Source organism: Juglans microcarpa x Juglans regia, chromosome 1S (assembly GCF_004785595.1).
Source record: "Juglans microcarpa x Juglans regia isolate MS1-56 chromosome 1S, Jm3101_v1.0, whole genome shotgun sequence".
Taxonomy (NCBI): domain Eukaryota; kingdom Viridiplantae; phylum Streptophyta; class Magnoliopsida; order Fagales; family Juglandaceae; genus Juglans; species Juglans microcarpa x Juglans regia.
Genome location: NC_054595.1, coordinates 26,558,200 through 26,574,373, shown reverse-complemented (window position 1 = coordinate 26,574,373; position 16,174 = coordinate 26,558,200). Strand labels below are relative to the sequence as shown.

The 16,174-nt window shown below is 33.0% G+C and overlaps 1 protein-coding gene across 2 annotated transcripts; it reads left to right on the top strand.

Annotated features, from left to right (window-relative positions):
• Positions 1–10,500: 10,500 nt before the first annotated feature.
• LOC121247197 (DEAD-box ATP-dependent RNA helicase 15-like) lies at positions 10,501–15,936 on the top strand. Of its 2 annotated transcripts, XM_041145558.1 has the most exons (12): positions 10,501–10,666; positions 10,788–10,906; positions 12,076–12,176; positions 12,677–12,849; positions 13,019–13,250; positions 13,415–13,533; positions 13,842–13,898; positions 14,003–14,187; positions 14,913–15,057; positions 15,167–15,250; positions 15,341–15,404; positions 15,577–15,936. In XM_041145558.1, exons 2-12 carry the CDS (start codon positions 10,794–10,796, stop codon positions 15,585–15,587), a joined length of 1,284 nt encoding a protein of 427 aa, XP_041001492.1. In that variant the 5' UTR covers positions 10,501–10,666; positions 10,788–10,793; the 3' UTR covers positions 15,588–15,936. The 2 variants fall into 2 exon arrangements, with proteins under 2 accessions (XP_041001492.1, XP_041001493.1); XM_041145559.1 differs by lacking the exon at positions 15,167–15,250.
• Positions 15,937–16,174: the final 238 nt, after the last annotated feature.

The window sequence follows — 16,174 nt, the reverse complement described above, 5'->3', positions numbered from 1 at the left end:
TGATGCTGTGTTCGATCGCTTGGTCCTTTTTTTTTAACAAATTCAAAATCCTCTGGCTATATATATCTTCTCATGTTTTGTTTGTACGTAGGAACTTGTATGTGAAATTAAGATTTTGGTTTCTAAAATCAGAAAAGGTTTTATAAAGATATTGGATTCTAATTTGCTTAATTCCCACGACATGTGGAACAAAACTGATTTTCCTGATCATGACATGGATAAAGGATATTTTATGGAAACATGCAGCCATGCATGCACTGCCAATGTGTTTCCCAATTAATTAGCTATAAGAAATTAACATGATGGATTATGCCTTTTTTTTTAACCTATGATGCAATGGAAAGACACAACGAATTAACTCATTTTCATGATGTGCATGCCCATATGTTTTGCCAGTTGCAATTGCCGGCCTGAGAAATATTATGGAAAACATGAGAAGATATATATTTGTCTTTTATCCAACAAATACAGAAATATTCTAGAGAAACTGAATTTCGTAGTAAGAAGTTGGAGATCCATTTAATATATAAATGGTTCTATTTAACTATAATCTCGTACATATACACGGTCATACGACATAGAGTAGAGTAGGAATATTCCTAACCACACCTTGATGTCAACAATATTATAAGGAATAAATGGTGGACAAAAAAAAATACAATATTATATTGATCATTGAGACTAGCGGTTTTGTCACTCAGAAATATATATATATATATATATATATATATATGAGAAAATCTTAGGACTGGTTGGGCTAATAACCCCCCAAATAACAGCCCTCCAATAGTTGGTTGCCACGTAGACTTTACAACTTAGTGATGGTGTGACCACACTTCAACTGATCCCAGGGTCATCCACTTCACCCCTCTCGCAAGAAAGAATAAATAAACTTTCCCCTCCTGCTCCAACATTTGGTGATGGGTCATTCTTCTTTCCCAAGTTAATCGTGTTTTTACCAGTTGATTGATGATTAGAGTTTTGCCACTTCTGAATAGAATTCCATGAGGTGGATGGTTTAGAGCTATTTGAAGGAGGCAGAGCTGTTTCTACTGCAAAAAATGGCTCGTGGCAATTAGGGCATAAGAGATTATGATTAAGGTATGTGTTATTTTGAGCCCTCGTATTTGAAGTTGTACTTTTGGTAAAATTGTAAAAACCATTCCCTCCTGGTGGTGCTGATGAACCCCCAGTAGGAGCTGAAACTTTTTGGACTCCGTTGTACAAAAAATCAAATTATTCTCAAAAAATAAAGAAAAATTAATGATTAATGTCCAAAGTTGGTTCGTTACTATCGCCAATAAAAAAAATTAATGGGTTAATGGAATAAACTTGAATTAATATGACCAATTTGTCACAAAGATCAAAACTTTCCATTCTTATTATTTTTCCCTGATTCTTTACCGATAAACAAGTAGAGAAAAAGAGGAAGAAAAAATTATTGTATGAATCTCGTGCGGTTGGTGAAGGCGCTCCCTCTTGGCGCAGATTGCATTAATGGTGGCCTGGTCGGGAATCAACGCCAGGAGAATCCCTCGATTTTCAGATTCCTAAGGAAACAAATTGGGTCTGAGCATCCCACCTACAAACCGATCATTGCAACTGTGGTGGCGGCGACGTCCGAACGTTTCACACTTGGTGTCGTCATTCATGGAGCAGCGAATATCATTGGAAGTTGCTTTGCACTGGAAGGGTTCTTGCAGTTTCGCAGCTATGGGTTGAAATCTGTCAGCGTCAAATTGAGATGGTGGCAGTGGAAATTCCAAAGCTCTTGGGCAGTGGAGCAAAAAGACGGAAAAGATGAAACAAAAATCGCGATGGTGAGATGAGTTTCGAGAGGGAGGGCGAGGCTCCTGTAACCTAGGTTTATGATTGTGTGTGGTTGCATCTATTCTCTATTTTGTGTGATTTATGATATAACAACTCATAATATAAGGATTGATTCTCTACAAAAAAACAGCCGGACAACTTAGAAGTTGGACTGCATATATGTATATATATATGTATGTATCTTATACTATAAAAGTGACTATCTTTTACAATAACTTTTGTTTGCCTCTTTATTTTTTATTTTTGGCCTTGTATAGCTGGTTATTATTAAAGTTTTGTCCTGACTCTTATATTTTACTTTTTGCTTGTACCCTTCTGTGAGTGATTTTTATTATGATTTTGCCCCTAGGTCCTGTATTATTTTATTTTATTGTTCCACTGTTTGACTAAGCATTATTACATTTTTGCCTCTAATTGATGAACAATATTTTTTCGACCACCATTTTTTTCTCAATTTTGCCCCTTGTTTTCTCAAGAAATTCCCTTCCTTTTTGTGTTTTTTCTTCATTTCATCGACATATCTTTTTGCTTTCCAATTTTGTCCCTCATGCATTGTCGCCTCTTTCACAGATTAGTCTAAAAGTTATGTCTCTCTCTCTCTCTCTCTCTCTCTCTCTCTCTCTCTCGTCAAAAAAATTTCTTCGCAATTTTTGGCTTTGGTTTATTTTACATCAACCCCATCTTTTTTTATAAGAAATTTCTTAGTAGAAATTTAGGCAACGCCAATGTACACAAGTCGTATATAAGAGAATCAACTCCCAAACAAATGAAACGACACTTAAATCGAATAGCCAATTAATCCAAAAAAATCCAAAATTCTATCTCACTAAAAAGTTGTAGAGCAAACAAGAGGGTGGAGAGATCTGAGAGATCAACTGCAAAAATCATGTCGGTGGACTATAACCGTATGCATCTTGCATCATTTCTATTGAGAGTACACATCATTTTGTGTGATTTTCTGATGTGGTTGAAGAAAATGCCATTCGTTTGATTTTCAGATGGACTATAAAACCATTAAAAACTAATAGACTAATAGAAAAACGTAAACTTTTTTTAGAAATGGTAGAAAAATGCAAACTTCCCAAACTTCTCATTTTTGGTACTCGGTCCGAAACGTCTCCTTCCAAACATCCAACCCAAGACGAACAATTTTTTCAGAGATTTCTTTACATAGCTTAGATCTAAAAACATAGAGCGAAAGATAAGAAAAGGGAAGAAATTTTGTGGAAAAAGAAGTGGGAGATCAGATAAAGGAAAATGCTTACTCTAGGTTGTTGCGAAGTTGTGGCAACGATGGAGGATGCGATGAGCTTTCATAGTGGGGAAGAAGGGGAAGGAGAGGGAGAGAGAGAGAGAGAGAGAGAGAGAGAGAGAGGAAAAAAACTTGAGCCTGAAGACATAGACGGCGACAACACTCACAAAGGAAAGAGAGAGTTTCGATGTGGGAGGGGAAGAGGAGGAATGATAGAGAGAGACGGATAGTAGAAAAAAGAAAAAAATTGGTTTGCAAATGTTCACGTGTCCTCTCTTCAAGCTATGGAGTAAGAGAAATGTTTTGGGTATCCATTTTGGATCCAAGCATTTCTATTGATTAATTTGTTTTGTTTGTTGTTTTTTTAATAATGATTAAGTATTTTTTTAATTTGTAATTTTTTTTTAAAAAGAAATTGTTTAAGAGTATACAAAAAATTAGGAAAAATAAAAGTTCGTTTGGCTTTATCGATTAGATGTCTCGTGCTACACGACTCATGAAGTAATGATCAAAGTTCCGAAGGATACAACATCAAAAGTTAACAGTTTTATAATATTAATTTTGATTAAAAAATATTTATCATACCCTACACCACACACCACATCCATTTTAATTTTGTTTACTTTTTCTCATAAGAAATATATGTGTTGTATAGATGATGAATAAAACAACAAAATTAGTTTAACAAGTAAGATAAAAATAAAATAAAATCATTTAAACTTTTAAAACTATATTATTTTTGCGTTCTAAAATTTAAAGAGTCCTACTTGAAAAATATGTTTCTTTCATTAACACTACAAATATCCCATTGAGTTTGGACTTTTAAAATATTTGAGAAATTTTCAAACACTTGGCTTAATTTAAAAGTCATCTACTAAATTTAAAATAAATACTTGAGATAGCAATATTTTTCTCCAATATTTTCTAAAATTCTAAATTTATTTCATGTAAGAACATTTACCGTATTTGCAAAAAATATTGCGACGCATGCTATATATAATTTCATATAGGAACAGCGACATAAGAGATTTAACGTCATGTCCATTCATCCAGTGACTCAATCAACAACATAAGTTTCAGGTATATATTTCCCTCAAACTATAACAAAACCGTTTTGTTAACTTAAAAAACCTTTTACTTTATATATGTTGTTTACAATCTGCCTTTGAATAGCTTTTTTGACCCTTTTTTACACATGTTGTTATGAGATGATGATGTTTTATTATTTAAAATTTTTTTCTTAATTTGTACACTTTGTTTAGATAAATTATTGCTATAATCTGCTTATGTGAAAATATTTTACTTTTTAATGTCTTTTTTTTCCCACCAACCGGGCACTACGTGCAAGAGGCATACGTGTCTTGCACATACTACCGTTACTTGTGTGTATCACGCACACATTCCAAACAATATCAAATCGTCGAACCCAATCTTTTCAAGATCGAGACTTTACACTAGTACTTATTATATAAATGTGAGTATATAGTACTGTGGGATGGCGCTAATGCTATTTGTAATGGATGATCTTAATGACTCGATCCTTATAAGTAGAAATCATTATGGATGCAAGCACTCTTCTAAATCTCGCTAATTTGTGATCAGCGAACATTATAAGAAAACTGCCTATTTGCGACCAGTTAATTCCAGCGAAATGACTATTTACAACTAAAATTAGTTACGAATAGTCTTTTGGTTGCAATAAATTAGTCATAAAAATCCGTTTTTCTCGTAATGGAATACTTAAATTAATCTTGATATCTAGGACATGCTTGATGAATTTCTAATATTAATAACGCCAACTAACATGCCAATATTATACCTAAAACTAACGGAGAAGGAAAAAAAAAAAAGCATAACGTGCGCGCGCGCGCGCTCACGTTTGTCGTGTATATATAATACGAACATGAATATTTATGATCAGGTGTCATTGAAAAGAGTAAGGTCAAAGAGTATAACTTAATCAGTTGCGGCCTTCAAGTTTGAGTAATTATTTCCTCCTGACACATGCATGATTTGCTGGTCTTAATAAAAGGTAAAAATAATAAAAAAAAAAATGTAACCCATGTTTTTATTGAAATAATAGTTAGAATTAATGGTTATTGATTTCATTGATGCCACAACCAATGATATTTGAAGAGCACTCGAATTCTGCATGATGGTGCAGTATGCTAGCAGCAGCAGCAGCAGCTTGCGCAATCGATCAAGCAAATATATATATAGTTTATTTGAACGTATAGTACGTTACCCTAATAATTAAGCCATGCACTGTGACAAATAGTACTGTATATCCTGATCATGATCATGTGTTCGATCGTTATCATACGCCCGCCCGGCCCCCATCATTATTATATACAGGTATGAATTGGAGCTTTCAAGCTGGCCTTCGTTAATGGAAATCACAGATTTTGGAGTATCAGAACCCCTACGTACGTACGTGACATTTGTGTCTCTTATAAAAAGATGATCATGGAAGTTCCATGGATCACTTGAAGTGGTTCAGATAGTTGGTTGGTTGTTCACCGAATCAACGATCCTTCATTTCCAGTGCATGATCAGCTCTTTCATTTGCAGATTTACAGAGTACGTACGTAGTACAGCAATTTATAGTCAATTTTAGAAAAAAAAAATGTCTAAATTATATTTTAGATAGCGCGCTCAGCCGAGGATGCATGCATGCCTACTGGCTGCTGGATCGAGTTACTTAATTAATCTCAGTCGTGTTTATCCCTCCTCTAACAGTACCACTTCAACAAACTCAAAATCTGCCTCGATCGATATTCTCACCCCAAGTCATGATACCATGCAAATTAGTGCTGCATTTTAATTTTCATGAGATGGAAATGGCCGTAGAAGTACTATATAAATAGTGTAAAATCTGAGGATTTCATGTAGACCAACTAGTACTTCCTATATATATAAAACGACTTCACGCCGTAATTTGGTTGCGCGCACAGGCCAGCGCGCTCGCGCGCGCAGTATGGCTTAAATTTATGCAGTTCCGCAACACACATATATATATATATATAACATATTAGTGAGAAAAATGGAACTTTGCATGATGATGAATCTGGTTCTTCAATTCGCATGCAGGATTAGTACTGGGTGCACTGCAGAACAAGTACATAATATTTCGCCTAGCTAGGTAGCTTCGATCAGGTACTAGGTTGGCTCGACCGATGGTGTCCCAAAATTAGTCACATTTATGTTGTCCTAGCTATCTAGGTTTGCTAGATAATGACTTATTATTGGCTTTATGATAAGTAGCTAGGAGCCAGCTTGGGGCTGGTTTGTTAATTCAAGATCATGAGATTTATTTATATATATATATATATATAAGCCAATATTGACAATTCTTAATTTGTACGTACGTATTATTAATTAGAGCGTATTAGCTAGCTAGGTAGATATATAGTGATGTTTAATTATTAGATCAGGTTGTTTATATATATACAGCAGTATTAATTAACTATTAAGATCAGTAGAATTATTATCTGTAATGAACAGAACAGTGGTTAATTGCTGTAACAGCACTAGCTCATTATTGTATGATTCTATATATTAAGGGGCGCTAAGTACTATAATTATGCCTGTATATTATTATTAATTATTTAGTTATCGTACTGCAAGTGCATGGGTTTTGGATTATGTTAAGGAATTGGTCCTAGCTGGATATTCATGCATAGTACTTGCGATGCATGCAGTAGATCCTATCTAGTTAGTACGTACTGCGCGCATGGATTTAGACATGCATACTCAAACCGAATGATCAATCTGAACTCTTAAGACCGATCCATGCATGCTCGCAGTTTATAATTAATTAGGTTCTGCAATCTAGTCCGGCCTACACACACACATGATATATTAATAGCTGCATGTGGGTGCAACCTAATTAAGTACTTTTTAGGTAATTAGTCGCAAAGCCACCCGATGAATACGAATATTATATAATTAAGATTATTAAATAAAAAATTGTATATAAGATCAGCAGTACCATGCAGTACTTCTCCTCGTGTTAATTAGCTTATTCATCATGTCCAGAATTAAATCAGATGAACATTTTAATTATCAAAGTATTTATTCTCTTCTCATTCCATCTCAATATTACGATTTTTTTAAATTTTTACACAAAATATAATAAATAATTCAATTTTTTTAAATAATAAAATAATAATAATATTAAAAAATAATATTCTAACTTACAGTATTTTATTTTATTTTTAATTTTTATCTTAATTCATCTCATCTCAATTTACTATCCAAACGACACCTTAATCTCATCTTTCCTTTGCATGTACTTCTCCTTGTGCTTTTATGCTAGTGATAACAAACAAAAAAACCTTGCGATTTTGATTGAGTGGAGAGAGGAACCAAGCTAGTTAGCTAATACAAATCTTGTTTGAAAAACTAAAATACTTTATCATGTGGCCTGCATGTTTGGATCATGAGACGTATTAAAATTACAAACACATCTTATAAAAATAAATTTACAAACTACTGAATCACGTGTTAATTATATTTATATTCATTAATTATGTCTAACGAGTAATGCTAAACATGACATTGTCTTTGTTAGCTAGGCTGGTTATCTAATTGACTAGGTGTCACATTATATTAAAAGAAATTTATAAGAAAATAACAAAATGACAATTAAAAACAAAAAAAATAGGGTGGTTAGTTAGCTAATTAATTAGAGTATCCTTATTGGCTTGGTTAAATTCATCTTCAAAATTTTGCCAATATCACACTTTTTTACATTTATCTATTCCATTTAAATTCAATCTCCACATTGGATTAGTTATTTATTCTCTATATAATAATAAAATATTATTAATTTAATAATTTATTTATTTAATTTATTTGTATCACATTTTATAATTCTACCAATTTAATATTAATAATAATTATATTCTAATTCAATTAAATTAATATTTATTACATTTATTAAATATTAATATTAATAATAATTATATTCTAATTAAATTAATATTAATAATTATTATATTATAATTAACTTATCATTATAATTAACTTAATTATTAATATTCTAATTAATATTAACTAATTAATTTATTTTTATCACATTTTATATTTAATAATAATAAATCCAACCAAATTTCTTAATTATAAAAAATACCTACATATTTTGTGATAGGTGTGAGAATTGAATATTTTAATTTTTGGTTAACCTATTGTTCACTTACAAATTTAGAGAATCACTGTAGCAGAAGTTTAAAATTTTATAGAGATGTCCAATCTAATATTATAATTTTTTGGCACATATTAGCCAAAATTGCTAAATTTTAACCAAATGAATAAAAATGCTCGTAGTACGTAGATCAAACAACTCAAAGGTGGATTACGCCATTTGTGTGATGGTTTGTCAACGATCCTCGCGAGATGGCCATCTAATTAATATGACATCTGTAACCATGGTTAGATTTGCCTTGCGAAAATGTATGTGTGGTGGCCAAATGGCCTATCTCCTATGGGCCGGGGTGGTCACGAGTCACGACCACCCCTATAAGCGCGACCATATGCATATGCGCGCGGGTGGTCCGCGCGACAACTTAGCTATAATATGTCCCATCAGGGTTGGTTGCGAGCTAGTACAACTACATGGGTGATGACTGTGCTCATGAGTTACGAGTGTGGTATCATGTGTACAACAAACTCTAGATCAATTATTCATAAACAGTTTATTGTCTTATCATGTCATACGTACCTTCTTGTATTTTAAACTTAAATAGATCAATTAACATCTCCTTTATTTTCATAACACATCTCATTTTATTTTATTTTATCAAATCAATTTAATTTTTTTAAATTTTCAAAATTTTCAAATTTTAAAATAATAATAATATTAAAATATATATTTTAATTAAATTTTATTTAATTTCTAATTTTTATCTCAACTTATCTCACATATGAAAATAAACAATACCTAACTCTATGTTGAGAACCAATATAGTTAACTTCAAAAACCAATTGACCAAACGTAATTATGTTTATACGTCATACTCAAAAGGAACGTGATAGGTCTACTCCTTATAAGTAAATATATAATAAATTGATATGATTTAATGTGATACGTCATATTTTTTTTATAATATTAATAAAAAAAATATATTTTATAATAAAAATTACATTACAATTTAATACACTTTACCAAATCATATAAGTTTATAATTTTATTTTCGTACAATATATATGTAGATTACTGAACATTAATTCTTTGCTCAAATTATAAAATGTCAAAATGTGATAATACGAGAAATAATTTGTACTAGCTTCAAATAGATATGATGCATGTAAACTTTTATAAAAAAATAAATCTCATATAAAAAAATGTAAAATAAACTATTTTTTATTGATAAAATCTCATTTTTTACAATAAATAAATAAACTAATCAATTTAAAACTTATACCTATTATTCGTACCAAGTCGGACGTACACCACCCCTTCCAACGAATCACATTTTATTAAAACCGCGTGACAGTCCAACTGGTCTTCTTTGAATGAAAAACTTCCCGATCCCACGAAATAAACTTGACATGTCATCGTTCGACGTTTCGCGGAAAGAAATTGGAAAGAAAGTAGTAAAGGTTTAGGTCCACATCAGTAAGACTCTCAAACTATTTTATTTTATTTCATAATTATAATTTTTTTAAATTTTTATATAAAATATAATAAATAATTTATTTTTTAAAATCTTAAAATAATAATAATATTAAAAAATAATATTATAACAATATTTTATTTAATTCATCTAAAATTATGTTTACTTAATTATTAAGATTATGTTTAGATATTAAGATAATTTTAGATGATCAGTAAATAATAATAATAATAATAATAATAATAAAATTGAATAACTTGTAAATAATAATAAATTAGGAATAATGTAGTTTAAGGTGATTTCACCAAACATAGCTTAAAATAAAAATTTTAAAAAATTATATATAATGTATAATATAAAGACGAGGAGTATCTTTTTTACTCATGAACATAGTACCAGGTGATGTAAGTGGATGTCTTAACAGAGTTACAGCACTTTCCTTGATGATTATCTGAATCTGATTCGAATGGAATAGATGTTAATATTTAAAATTAATAACTTTTATTATCAATTGTGGGCTCATTAGCAAAATTAAGGAATTCAATTTTTAAGTTTTGAGATTTGATCAGAGTCGGAAATCCTATATGGCACGAACCGAGTTAACGATCCAATTAAGATATTCAACTGAGATTTTAAGTTTAGTTTATCTTACAACACATTTTATTTTATTTAATTATTATAATTTTTTTAAATTATTATATAAAATAAAATAAAAAATTTAAATTTTTCAAAATTTTAAAATAATAATAATATTAAAAAAATATTTTATTTAATTTTTAATTTTATTTCTGACTCATTTTATCTCAATTCTCTCCCGCTCTCCGGTCTCCACCAATTGACAACCCTAATCTCTCTCTCTCTCTCTCTCTCTCAAAATTTCAATCTATTTCTTGGTTTAATTTTACAGACAGCTCGGTTACTCTCCAAAACCCTAAAACACACACCATCTCGCCGATAGAGCGAAAAGGTTGGCAAAGACAAACTATCAGGACTTCTTCAAATTTTTTTTTTTTTCCGATATTGCTCAGGAAAACCATAACCCTAACTCTATAATAATTCAGTTAGTGTCTTTTCCCTTTTCTTTGCAGTGTAAGATGGGTGAAGTGAAGGACAACGACTACGAGGAAGAGCTCGTCGACTTTGAAGACGATGACCCTAAGGCCCTCGACTCCGCCTCAGCCAGACCCGAAGCTGATTCCGCCAAGAAGTTAGTCTCTCTCCCTCGTCTTTTTGATATTCGATTTCCGATTTGTGATGTGTTTGACTGCTGAGAAAATCCTCGTATAGAAGAGAAAAAGTGAAATTAAGAGAAAAATAAAATAAAATAAAATACGAGGCTCGTATCCTGATTTGTGTTGTAGTGGTTATTATTATAACTGGCTTTATGTGTTTGGTGCTTAGTGCTTGCTTGTTCCCTGCTTGGCTAATGAGAAAACCAAGAAAAGTACGACTGTACCAGTAGGAGAACAGTAAAAGCATTGTATCTGTTGTGTTCGGTTTTCAAGTGTTGTAATTAAAAGGTAGGATTTTCAAGATTTGGGTATGTTTGAAATAATTTGGTGAGGTATGCTGACATAATTGGCCTAAAAATGCTTTAAGAAGTTTTAGCTGTATTGGCATTGGATTGGTTATTTTATTCTTTAAATTTTGACTAATATGTAACTTTTTCATTTTTAGCTAATCATTCAAAACTTAAAATCTACATTGGATTAGTCATCACACTCTCTATAATAATAAAATATTATTATTTTTTATTTTTATAATTAATTAATTCTATTTTCATAACTTCTTATAATCTCCAATAATTATATTCATTTTCATTTTCACAATCCAATAAACAAAATTTCATCACGCGATATCAAGGAAAAGAGTTGCAGGAGAGAGAAGGAGCCGAAATATAATAAACAATGGGTTTAGACTTGCTACAGGACTTTTCATATTTGAAAAAAAAAATGAAATTACTGTAGCTCATATTTGAGATGAAAAGCCTTTGGTTAATTCAATGTGGGCCAGTTATTGTTAAAATTAGTCAAATATAAAGATGAAAAGGTATTTGGCTAATCCAATGCCAATGCTCGTGGTATTACCTTAATCATTCATTTGGCATCGGTTCAGTGAATTGTTTAACAAGGTCCGTCTGGCTACAGCGGCATTTTGTCCAGGAAACTTTTTTGGAGGGTTTGCATGTGTGTTTTGTGGTTACACGTTGCTTTTGTGATTGTAGGTGCTTGATGGTCCAATTTTGGTGTGAAACCTCCTATTACTTCAAGACAATTTTTTACTTTCTGCATCTCGTCATTTTTTTTAAAAATATATCGAACTAATGTGTCAACTTAGTTTTCTAATCTGCTAAATATATTTTCTTTTCTGGTATAGGGGCTATGTTGGGATTCACAGTTCGGGATTCAGAGACTTCCTGTTGAAACCAGAGCTTCTTCGAGCCATTGTGGATTCGGGATTTGAACATCCATCAGAAGGCAAAGTTCTAATCCATCTTTTCATAATATCTCACCAGGGAACCTTAATATCATGCCAAATTGCTGAAATTTGGGCGAACATCTAATTGCTGTTAATTTATCTTCTTGGGCGCATTTTGCCTGCTTGTTCTTTGGGTTTTTTTTTTTCCCAACAATCCTTACTATTGCTCTTAATTTATCTGTGATATATGATGTCTGATGGCATCCAGGCTTATTATTTCGTTGATAGTGGTGACTATGTTTGTACTGGTTATCTGACTGAAGAATTGAGATGTTCTGTTTACTTAACATGCTTGCTGCATCTTGTCCTATCTTGCATATTACGTGTGCTGACATGGTTTTTTTCTATGTACTTGATGTCTTGCAGGTAATTACTACTACCATATTCATGATTTGGGCCAGAAAACTGGTTTGCTAAAGCTTTCCATTAAAAGGACCTGGACGGTCATTAATACTTACTGAGGATTCGTCTGGTGCAATTTTATTTGGTTCTTCAATAGTGCAACATGAGTGCATCCCCCAAGCTATCCTAGGAATGGATGTCATCTGTCAAGCAAAATCTGGGATGGGGAAAACTGCTGTCTTTGTTCTATCCACCCTTCAGCAGATCGAACCTGTTGCTGGTCAAGTTGCAGCTCTTGTTCTTTGCCACACAAGAGAACTAGCTTACCAGGTAGGTCAACTGATTCTTATAGTTGATAAGTGCCCCCTGGTGATGCTATGGAATCCTAAAATGATTTTTGCATGTGCATGTATCTCAATGTTGGAATTTTTAGAGAGATTTTCAGTGATGTAGTGTTACATAGTAATAATATCTTTTCTTTTTCTTATAACTTCTACAGATTTGTCATGAATTTGAGAGGTTCAGTACCTATTTGCCTGACCTCAGGGTTGCTGTCTTCTATGGTGGTGTCAATATTAAGATTCACAAGGATATGTTGAAAAATGAATGCCCTCACGTTGTTGTTGGAACACCTGGAAGAATCTTGGCTCTAGCCAGGGATAAAGATCTTGGGTTAAAGAATGTGAGGCATTTCATTCTTGATGAGTGTGATAAGATGCTAGAATCACTTGGTATGATCATCTTCTTATTCTTCTTCATCTCTTAGCCAATTGTTTATGTATTCTGAAATCTGAATCTTTTTGCAATTATCTTGTTTCAGTTACTCTATCTATTATTTAGTTAACTGTAAATGGTTTTCTTTTTTTTGTTCTCCGCATGCTTGTATCTTTTACAGACATGAGGAGAGATGTGCAGGAAATCTTCAAGATGACTCCTCATGACAAGCAAGTAATGATGTTTTCAGCAACTCTAAGTAAGGAGATTCGTCCTGTGTGCAAAAAATTTATGCAAGAGGTAGTACCATCATCTTTTCTTTGGTGGTAATAAAAATATGAAGTTTTGATATCTTTTCCCTGTAATGTGTTTGCTTTGCTGGTCATGTATTACTTGTACTGTTGTGGCTTGGTTCTTATTTTCCCTTGCCATTGGCAAGGTAATCATACCCAGAACTTGCAGTACGTGCAATGATTTTGGTACTTCATTTCTCCTTGTTTTCACTTCTTTCTGTGGGTGCAATCCTATCCTTGACGCTTTTGGCTATTTAATTTAGTGATAGTGTTTGTGGACCTAAGTGAGGATATTGGTTCATTCTAATGTTACAGCCAATGGAGATATATGTTGATGATGAGACCAAGTTGACTCTTCATGGTCTTGTACAGGTATCTTCAACACATTGTTGCAATATTTCTTTCATCAGTTGACTGTGTGTTGCTCATCAACTAATGCCTGTCCTCTCTCTCTCTCTCTCTCTCCCTCTGCGCAGCACTACATTTTATTGAAAGAAGCTGAGAAAAACCGCAAATTGAATGATCTTCTTGATGCATTGGACTTCAATCAAGTTGTCATTTTTGTCAAAAGTGTCCACAGAGCAGCTGAGCTGAACAAGTTGCTTGAGGAGTGCAACTTCCCCTCTATCTGCATTCATTCAGGAATGGCTCAGGAGGAAAGGTTTGTAAAACCTTCCTTTGGCCCCACCATATTGGGGGGAAAAGAAAGGGGGTGGGAGGGAGGCGAATGGGCACATTGGGTTTTGCCAATGTGATTACTTTTATGAAAGCCAGTAGATCACTAGTGCTAACTTGTGAGAAGTAGCTAATCTGGTGGCTGGACAACGTGTGGGTTAGGGACTTGTGGGAGAGAGATGCCTGATCTGTTGGCTGGTTGATGTAACTTATGAGAAGTGGCTAATCTGGTGGACACGTGGGAGAGGTTTCCAAATGGGAGCAGTGAAGAGAGAGGGTGTTTTGGGTTTTGTTTTGGTTCAGGTTAGAATTGGCGCTAGTGTAGGAGTTGAGGAGGGAAAGAAACGGTACTTATTGGGACGGTGTTGGTCGAAACTGTATTTGGTTGGATTTTTTACACCCACCATTGATCCCCAACCCTATGTTGTCAGTATTCTCGGTCCCATCCAATGTATTCCTCCATAAATGTTTTATTTCCTTGTTTATTATACTCCTTTTAGATCATAATTTTATCTAGCATTTTTTAATGATCAGATTGCTAGCATCAAAATTTGAGATAATGAAAGAGACTCTTATCTTTTTACTTGGCAGAGTAGTTTTCTTGGTGGTTGATAGAAATGACCGTAAGGGATATTGAAATCTTATTTATCTTTTTAGCTCGGTGGAGTGAGTGGTTTAGTTGGTGGTTGATTCTGTATTGATTTTCTTCAGGTTGAAACGTTACAAGAATTTCAAGGAGGGGCAATCAAGAATTCTCGTTGCAACAGACTTAGTTGGAAGGGGGATTGATATTGAGCGTGTTAACATTGTTATCAACTATGACATGCCAGATTCTGCTGATACATACCTACACAGGGTACTTTCATACTTCCAATGATCTGTGTTTTTTTGTCGGTATTGTCGCTAGTTTGTAACTGAATTTGCTCCCTTCTGTCACCTGGGTTGCCATAACTTCATCTCCACAGGTGGGAAGGGCTGGTAGGTTTGGGACCAAGGGGCTTGCAATTACATTTGTCTCATCTGCTGGCGACTCAGATGTCCTTAATCAGGCAATTTAGTCATTTCAAATTATTATCTTTTTGTTTTCCTTTCAGTTACGCTTGCATGTTGATTTCAGAGTTTACCATTTTATTTTTCAGGTTCAATCAAGGTTTGAGGTGGACATAAAGGAGCTTCCAGAGCAAATTGATACTTCATCTTATAGTAAGATAATCTTTAGCGCACAACCAAAAATACTGTTAAGATTGGCTTTAAAAGAAAAATTTATGTGAATAGGCTAGTTAGATTGGATGCATGTCGCAAGACCATCTGCAGCTGTTATTTTGATACCTTACGTTTTGGTTTCTGAATTTTCAACCTCTTCTTTTGTCTGCAGTGCCATCGTGAAGGATTGGCTTTTGGGTCGAGAACAAACCTTTATGCAATAATTAAGACGATGACTGTGGCGATGGCTTTTAGCGGCCAGTTGTGTTTTAGTGATTTATAATGTAGACCATTGATATTCGACGAAGGATTATTCGGATTATATTTTCTACCCCCTTGATCTGGAACTTGTAATTCTATTTTGTGCTCTCAGTACTGATTTATTAGATGTTCAACTTCTTTTTGTTTTTGTTCCTTTAACTTCTATACCTCGTGTTTGAGTATATACAGTGATTGTATAATTGTAGTCACTTTTTTGTTGAATGTAACAAAATTGTAATATTGTTCAATAGTACTATTATTTGTGGTGTTATCCTATTTTTATTGTGTCAGTCAGTCATATATGTTTGTTAATACAAGACTATGAAGTATCTCAAAGAATGATGAAGATTATCACTTGCTAGTATGTAAACTAATCATGTCAACTCGTATGTACATCATCATTTGATCTTCGTTTCTATTCCAGATGCATGCAAGTAATTAAACCGTTCTTTCTGTTTATGGTTTTTCCTTTTGAGCATATTTATTGAAGAGAAGTGACAACTTTATTT

Bases quoted from the DNA above. Each gene is read 5' to 3' on its own strand.
- LOC121247197 (XM_041145558.1), top strand. From the start codon at position 10,794: ATGGGTGAAGTGAAGGACAACGACTACGAGGAAGAGCTCGTCGACTTT. The intron at 12,850-13,018 runs GTAGGTCAACTG...TAACTTCTACAG, and splicing joins CAAGAGAACTAGCTTACCAG to ATTTGTCATGAATTTGAGAG. The intron at 13,534-13,841 runs GTAGTACCATCA...CTAATGTTACAG, and splicing joins GCAAAAAATTTATGCAAGAG to CCAATGGAGATATATGTTGA.